Genomic DNA, 9,057 nt, shown 5'->3' on the forward strand with positions numbered 1-9,057 from the left:
TCGCAAGAAAAAGAGAGGAAATAATCAAGTCAGCCTAGGAATTGTGAATGGAGATGAGCGAATGTGGACACGTCCAAGGCAATATGAGTAGAAGCAGAAAATGAAACCAAAAGATTCTGAGCACTAATTTAGAAATAAATTAGAGAGATTCACAATCAATTTTTGGTGATAAATCAAAGCCAAAACTCAGCAATTCCCCAAGAATCATCAATTGGCTCCACGGATCCAGACTTTCCAACGATACGTGGGAGGCTTTTTGCTATAAAAGGAGGTACACACCCTCAGACATGAGAGGTCCACGATCTTGAGAATTCTCCGATTGGTCTATCGTGTTGGTAGTCCTCTTGACGTCCTGCATTCATCTCGCTTTGTGGATATTGACAACAAGCATAAAGTTCAGTCAAGCATTTTTTAGTTTAATTGTGTGAAATTCCATTTCGCTATTTAAATTATTCCTTTATTTATTTTCGTGTTTTCGCTTGCTGTCCAGGTTCAGTCTCCCGTTCATTGTGGACTTTCACGCCTATTCTACACCAACACCCACAACTTCCGCATGACCAAGATCGATCCCACGAAGCTTTGGTGTTTGTTATGTCTCGCAGGTTTCCGGGCGAGTTCCAGCAATAATTCTGCAGTTTTATTTGTCTCCGCTACAGCGACACATCAGCCTTCGACGACCTTAGCGGCCTTCAAGCGAGACCCAACAGCAATTCCAACGATCTTTCAGTCCAGCGGTCATCTAGTGACGCCAGCAAGCCCAGTCCGAGCCCCGCTGTTGCACTCATCGTTGCGCCTCGCGATGGCCCGATCATGCGAAGCTCTTCATCAACGCTTCAAACAAGTCCTGCACCACCCGCCATAGCATTGCTGGAGGCTCTCCATCAATGACCAGGGGCACCATTGGCGAGCGCAGATTCTCTCACATATCTTCTCTAATATTATTTGTTTTATTTGAAGGAAATTCCGGGCTTAGTTCAAGACCACCTTCAGTCAACATAGCAGCAAGGGTAACGTGCACAGAATCATGGAAAATTCAATTAATGCGCGGTCACGTTCACACAAAACAAGAGGCAAAAGTGATGAAAGGATTTAGAGAGCGATGCGCTGAAGCGGTGAAATTTGTCTTCTTCTTGAATAATCCACACGTGGAAAGCAAAAGTTTCTCAAACGATATTGCCGTCTAGCGAACCCCGGTCTCCGGCCGAAACTAGTGAAGTCTCTTGCGACGATTTGGTAGCGGTTCGAGCCCGCTGCCGCTGCCGCCCTCCGGTCGAGCATCATCCACAAGCTGTGACCTGGTCCAATTCTGATCTGGATTACGCATGTTCGAATTAGGTAACAATCTATATCCAATTCAAATGAAATATTTCATTCCTTAATTCGGATTGATTGTTATCTGATACGTGATATTAAGCATATCCAATTAGGGCTTATTGATAAAGTTGATTTAATTACTAATTTGATTCGTAAAATATTGGATCATTTTTTTTAATTATCTCAACTTATTGTTGGATAATTGCGTTGTCTGAGATTGCAATAATCTTTAATTTGAGCGTGAGACGTGAGACATCATTTTTTTGATTATGTTGGATCTAAGTAAGTGCCTATTAAGATATCCATTAATCTAAGACGTGAGACGACAGATTATTTTTCTGGATATCATAATCTTTTATTGAATCTTGATTGATACCTTTAATGTTTTTTATTTATTTAAATTTTAGATAGAATTGCTAGCTCTAATAAATAAAAGTGCCAAAAAACATTGCTTTAGGATGATTAGATTTCCTTTTCTTTAATTAAAATTGCATGCTTAATTATTAGGTAATTTCAATTTCTAAATAAAGGAAAATCCAAAAAATTGTTTGCTTGTGCATTTAATTCTTTTGATGCAATTTGTTTGATTCATTGAGTGTTTAATAATGATTGAGCACCCGTGTGATTACAATATTGCATGATAGTAATTTAAGTTAAATTTAATCCAAACCGCCTGCAAAAACATTTTTAAAAATAAAAAAAATGGTACCGAAATGGCATTAGAGAAATCTAGTGTAACCAAGTTCCCGTACCCTTAGTCTCTGTTCGTAGGAGTAAAATAATTCTCCCGTTATTTTACTTAGGTGTCTAATCGATCTACCGTAAACCGATTAGTGGCGACTCCTAGATAATACTCATTTGCATGTTAAATTTTTGAATCTTAAGTCACGAATTGATATGGGCTTGGGAGAGCCCGAGCTAAGTTTAAAGACTCAGTAGTTCATTAGCCTAAACTTAGGTGATGCACCCGGAATTTAGGTTGCGACATCTTGTTATACATAAAGAAAGATTAACAGTAAAGATAAGACATGTGTGGGTTCATTAAAAATACTTGTGACTATGGAAGGCTCTGTGCATATACATACAATTACCGTAATGATTCAATGTTTGAGACTTTATAGGATGGAATTGACTATTAAGAATTATCTTTAGACCAATGTGCGCACATACAGTACAATTTCAATTAATATAGCTCAAGTGGGAGAATGTAAGAGTTTTCATAATGTGGACTACGTTAATTGATATTGTAATTTACCCTTTTACGGGGTTGGTCTAAGGTGAAATAAAATGTTTCTTAATTAGTTTAATATGGGGTTGGTTAGTATGGACTGAGTTGAGCTTGGCCCGTAATAAGAGGGCATAGTTGGAAACTCTATAAATAGTGCTCAAGTCTCTCATCTAACTCCAATTCTCACAAGTATCTTTACAAAAGGAACGTTTACTTAGCGTTAAGGGGTGATGGGTCATCTTATTAAGCTAGTGATACAGAGGGCGATAGAGGAGAAGGACTTGTACGTGCGTTATTGCTTTTTCGTTTCCTCATCAAGAACGATGGATTCCAAAACTGGTGCGTTAATCTTTCTATTCGATTATCTGTGTTCTTGTTCTAGTTATGGAGATCATAGGATTGCGCATTTTGCACCTTAAATATTTGTTTATTTTTGGCATACATTTGTACAGTGTTTGCTAAGTTGAAGGTATACGGAAAGGTTCTTCTACCAAAAATTCATGTAGAGAATGATGTGATGACGTTCCTGTCCGAGAGAACTCAATGAAAATTTGGTAGAACCAATGTAGCTAGACTTGGGGAAAATTGTCTTTTTTTTTTTCCTTCTCCTCCCTCAAATAAATGGGATAAAAAAGACCTTACTAATACTTTTCTGTGTAAATGCCATAAAAATCCCCCAAATTATGCCCATTGCCACATATATATCCAAACTTTTTTTGTGCCACCGAAAACTACACAAATACCCATAAATTTTTTTGTGACACAAGAAAACCCAAATTTATACATGTGCAACATATATATCCTCTATTTCAATTCAATCTACGGTATTAATATAAGTTTGGGGGGTTTTTATAATGAAAAAACAAAAGTTTGGGTATTTGCATCATAATGGACAAGATTAGGATTTTTTTGTGACACAAAAAAAGTTATAATATTTATGTCTCATTAGGCATTTTTTTTTGCGTTACTTGTGAATATTTCTTTTGCTTACTTTATTTTTTGTGTGGTTAGTTCAACTGCACACTTTCCGAATTGATAAAATGGGTGGTGAAAATTTGACGGCTGCAATTTACTTAAGAGCTTCTAAAAATGAGGCTTAAAGGCCTTCATGAGCTTACTTAGGCCATGGACCGTGATGGCAATGAGTCACCATAATGCGAAGATAATAAACAATAATGGGCCTCACAAAAAAGATGAGACTGTATAGAGCTATTATTGTTCACTAGACACGCTGGTGAGCCACATTGATTATGGAAATTGATAAAATATTACAATGCCATATTCTAACAATCCAAAATTGGAGTTGGTACTTAAGTTGTTTTTATTTTATTTTAAATAGTACGTAAGTGATTCGACGAATTTTTTTTGCACCAAATGAGTGTTGTATGGAACTTTGGGCATATCTAGTGTCCTTATGTAAAAAAAAACTTGATTAAAGATGAAAGTGAAGTTTTATGAGAAAAAAGTAATCATGTTTTCTTATTTATGAACCTGTAACAAAGAAAAAGTTGGCAATTTCTTTTTAAAAAAAAGGTGGCCAATTAAGAAAAAAATATCAATAAGTAACTCAATAGACAAGTTGGAAAAAATATTTGAATGTTGATAAGTAACTCAAATGAAAATTAATACTCTAAAGTAATTGGCAATTCCATTCGATAAAAGTTGGTAAACCATTCTAATTTAGGTTAGCAATTTCATGTAAAAGTTGGCTTATTTGAAGTTTTGGCACACTATGCAAATAAAAGCAAGTAGATTAGAACAAAAAACATTAATTTGCAAATCATCATAAAAATGGATAATTTTATAAACGTTTCGTTAAGTTATGGAAAGTTACCTACAAAAAAAGTCACGCGTCATTTTCTGTACAAACCGGTTTTTTTTGACACTTTTGAACTTATTGATATTTTTCGTGCAAAAAAAAGACTTATTGAAATTTACAGGCACCAAAAAAATCCATATTTTACATTAATCAATAAATTTCTGCAAGACAATGTGATGGATTATGGCCAACACATCAAGGATCATACCATACAATAAAAGCTCCGACAACATTAATATCTGCCCCTTTTTCTCATTTTGCCGGATTTATCTCAAACTTATTATTGCCAAATGAGAATACATACAGCAAAGAAATGAAGAATCAAGTTTAACCACGGAATAGGTTCAATTATTTATGTATTCTTTGAAGCAAATAAATAAATCTTGATGTGAAAGTGTAAGGGAAGAAAATTGTGCAAAAAGTCCTAAATCTATTGTACAATGATTAATTTTGACATAAAATTTTTAACTATGTGAATTTAGTCTTGAAATTTTTAACGATTGGTTAATTTAGTTCTTAACTTATCGATTATATCAATTTAATTCTAAACTCTTAGACGATTTGTCAATTTAGTCCTAAAACCTTTTGATGATTTATGGTCAAAATTACCCTACTTGACTAAATTGATAAATTATTAAAAAAATTGGATTAAATTGGCATGATTAAAGATTTAGGACTAAATTAACAATCATCAAAAGGTTTAGTAGTGAATTGGCACAATTTAAATGTTTAGAACCGCCATAAAATAGGTTTAAAATATTTTGGACAAAGTGGTTAAAATTATTGAAATATTACAATTACATAAAACGCTAGACTTGCAAAATTAGCAACACCATACCCATATGCATCCCTTTAATTATGAGTCTTATTACGCAGATCAATCTGAAAGTACATACTAATAATGATATTTTCCCTCATACATCCGGGAAAATTGGGGTTTCAAAGGCATAATCAATAGACTATTGATTTACAATGACCAAATTGGTGTGATAACATTTGGTCCAAACTTTACATCGGCAAGGGATTGACGAAGAGCGATGTCACATAATCTTTGAGCTTGGTGTTAGAATGGGTGTAATTATCTCCATCGCTATATAACACATCAATCACCCGTGAGAAATTGAGCATTCGTGTGAGAATTGACATTGGGACTGCGGTTGGACGAAGAAACTCTTCATTGGTGTCCTTCCATGCATCAATGACTCCTTTCTGGAGTTCCTCCGCAGCTTCCTGTTCTGAGACGCCACGGTATTTCATGAGCAACTCCACCGCAGATACTACGTGCCCCCTTTTTTGCTCAAACTGTATGTCAAACAACATTGGTGTAATTAGATTAAGTGGTGGTGGGATCTAATTTTTATTAGAATGATGGAGGATAATTATGTCTTTATTATACCTCGTGAGAGGAAACATCATCCATGAGCCTACAAATGGTTTGTGTAGCCTTCACGCTCTTGCAATCACCGACCGACCATTTAAGAACATGTTCTGTGACCACATCGCCCATTCCTACAAGTGATGTAGTCGATAACATTCCATAGCCAGTCGTTATTAGTTGAAGCGGCATGTACTCTTCTAGTGTTGGTATATAGTTGGTATGGAACCATTTGGCTTCCTGAAAGTATGCTCCCACTAGCTTCTTCATCTGAGAAATTAAACATGCACAAGAATTTCATTTTTCTAACTAAAGATTGCCTTTGATGCATGTAAAGTTTGTCGATGATGCTTACCACTTCTTTTGCGTAGATAAGGCGGTACGATCTTCCTTTTGCAGCCAATTGATTCCCAATATATTCATAGAGCTGGAGAAACTCCTTGAAATAAGCTTGCATATACTCTGGTAATCCATCCATGGCATCAAAATCCCACCTGAATTCAAGTTACAGAAAGTGACACACTTAACTCTATACAAAGTTGATCAAATTCAAAAATTTGAGAAAGAGAATGTGGATTCCGTACTTTTGGATTGCTTCATTGAGGAGTGCAAGTTCTTCCAATGTGCCATAGACATCGTAGATATCGTCCATAATGGAAGCGAGGGAGATCACTTTGGTGAGTATCTCTCTAGCCATGGCAAATTCCGGCTCGAAATATATTCCTGTGGTCCAGAAGAACAACTCCACAATCCTGTCTCTAGCGAATGGGAACTTTCTTGGAACATCTATATTCTTCCACCACCTATGATTAAATGAACATGAGCATAACTGAAAGTACTTTAGCCCAACAAATTCGCATAGCTATACTCCTTTTTTCACTCATAAAGGACTTTGACAAGCACTATTCAAAAAGGTAAATTGAAGATAGATGAGTTAATCTTGGAAAAACACAAGAAAAATCGATAGTTCCGGCATTGCTAAAACATAATTGATAGTTGGGTCGTTTTAAAAACATAGTGTAGAAGCTAATTTTTGATCATATAGTTAAATGATGTTACTGAACCTAGTAATCTTGCCAAGTTCCTTCTGGTGTTGCTCTTGCAGTAAGTTGAAATCTAGTTTGGCCAAGGTAAGCAAAACTTCATCATGTGAAGGCTCTTCTTGGTAGAGTGGAATATAGCGGCTCGCCTCGAGCCTTGGCAATCCCTTGCGAAGTGGCTGCTTTAGAGCATGACTCACTTGTTTCGCAAGACTAGTGCTCACTTTGCTTTCATTGATCGATTCAAGGTGAGTTGTAGCAAATGGAAGTGCTTCGTCCAAGATTGAATCGCCATGACACCTTAAATGGCAAGCTTCATATAGGCTCAGCAATCCGCGCACATCACTTATGAGCGACTCTCGGAAGTTCCCTTTGCTATCTTTGAATTTGTCAAAGATCTCTGTGAATCAACCAACATGGAAAAACGATGCAAGTGATTAGAAATTAGGAAGGGATACACGCTTGGTTAATGTTCTATATTTTCTTGCACGTGTGAAATTCGATTGAGCAATATGAGGATTTTAATAGATATCTTATTGGATTGGTGCATTACATATGAGACGTACCTGATGAAATATTGTAACCATGTTGTCGCAGCAATCTAAAGATGAGAGCGACCATGTGAAGGTCATCTACCTTAAAATCTTCATGATCGAGTCGAGAGTAACTTTTGTGGATTTGTTCCAATTGCTCATCTACTTCACGTTCAAAATGGTACTCAATTCCCAAGCGTTGGATTTGATCAATCAAGTGAAGCTTTGGTAAGGGCTTGTCCACGACATCAATCAGCATCTTCTTCACCTCTCCTTTCAGTTCCTCAATTTGTCCCTCCACTCTTCCGAGGAATTTGAACTTCTGCAAATATATTGCACGGTGTTTCAGTTAAAAGCAAGCATGAAATACGTGGGCTTTACAAAATAAATTTAATCTCGATGGCCACCTCTGTGTACCCTATTTAGGTATTTCGATGTTATATGCTCTTTCACATGACATGCAGAATTGAACCCATGAGAACAACGACCGTATGAGAGGAGGGGGTTGAATGCCATGATGAGATGTTCCTTGTCGCAGAGGACATACTGAGGCCGGTGAAGTTACAAGTATTATCGTTATTTTTCAACCTTCTTTTATCTATTAATGATTTTCAACTTTGTTTTTTTTGTGTGGAGAAGGGAACATGTATTTATATGAGGCCGATTGTTACCATATAAGAGATATGGTGGAACTGAAGGAAATCGAAGTAAGTCTACAAAGTGCAATTGCGAGAAAACAAAAGAAGAAGATAACAAAAGGATTTCTAACCACTGAGTTGGAGGGAGAATCATATTTAAGGAAGTAGTCCCCCCATACGCTGGGGTGATAACCCGCGGACCGACGTTCGATCACATGGCCTGTTCCTTTATTCGGGGGAGCGCATGGAGTTGCTGAGACCTGCGACATATTCTCTCTTTCTTCTTACGTGAGCCCAATGCACAAACGGAAGAGAGAGGAGAGGTTTTGTCTGCGTTGCAAAACATCAATACTTGAAGGGTATTATTTATAGACATCACGTTCGTGACCACAGTATTTGTACTTTTTTTAGACCAACCAATTGTTGAGAAAACTCCTATTATATTTTGAAGTTGACTTATTCTCATTATGAGGAATACCGGACTTTTGTGGAATTTTATCAAAGCCTATCTTACATCAGAAGTCTGCCTCACTTTGACGAAGACCCAGACTAAACTCAAGTGAAGAAAAAAAAATCAAACTCAGGATTATTATTCTTCCTTCAAGGACTCAGTATGAACAAGATATATCTAGCGTTCTAGTTGAAAATCTCACTTACCTTTTTGGATATTATTGATGAAATTAATCACGGATCTGTAAAATCAATTTGGAAGATAAGTTTTTTTGAAATAATCTAATTATGAAAACCAAGATTCTGATTGTATGGGCAATCGGGGATCATCGAGTTTCATCTTAATCTTCAAACGGCTCAAGATATCTTTTATTGATTCCATCCAACGGGTTGATTGGAAGAATTCCTTTGGATAGTGCTAACGGTCATAAAAGCATGGATGAGTATTTAAAGAGGTTTTTCGGGTCATTTGCAAGTGTGCATGAAAGCTAGAATTCCAAAATCTGAAACTTCTCAAATTACTTGTTCTTCATCAATATTGCTCATACGTGTATTCGAAAGAGAGAGAAACTCTAAGGAGTGACTTAGTGAGAGAAAAAGAAACTCTTTATTGAGTAGTCAGTGTTATATTGTTATAATTCTTTTTCAATTCATAGTGAA

General features: G+C 36.3%; 1 protein-coding gene across 1 annotated transcript; it reads right to left on the reverse strand.

Moving 5' to 3' along the window:
* Positions 1–5,204: 5,204 nt before the first annotated feature.
* Positions 5,205–8,273, reverse strand: LOC104431307 ((-)-germacrene D synthase-like). Its single transcript, XM_039315092.1, has 7 exons — positions 8,079–8,273; positions 7,343–7,631; positions 6,801–7,176; positions 6,321–6,539; positions 6,092–6,230; positions 5,758–6,006; positions 5,205–5,663 (listed from the first exon to the last, which is right to left on the reverse strand). The coding sequence occupies exons 1-7, from the start codon at positions 8,214–8,216 to the stop codon at positions 5,370–5,372; spliced, it is 1,704 nt and encodes a 567-aa protein (XP_039171026.1). The 5' UTR covers positions 8,217–8,273; the 3' UTR covers positions 5,205–5,369.
* Between the last annotated feature and the right edge of the window lie 784 nt (positions 8,274–9,057).

The sequence above is a fragment of the Eucalyptus grandis genome, chromosome 6 (genome assembly GCF_016545825.1).
Source record: "Eucalyptus grandis isolate ANBG69807.140 chromosome 6, ASM1654582v1, whole genome shotgun sequence".
In the NCBI taxonomy this organism is placed as follows: domain Eukaryota; kingdom Viridiplantae; phylum Streptophyta; class Magnoliopsida; order Myrtales; family Myrtaceae; genus Eucalyptus; species Eucalyptus grandis.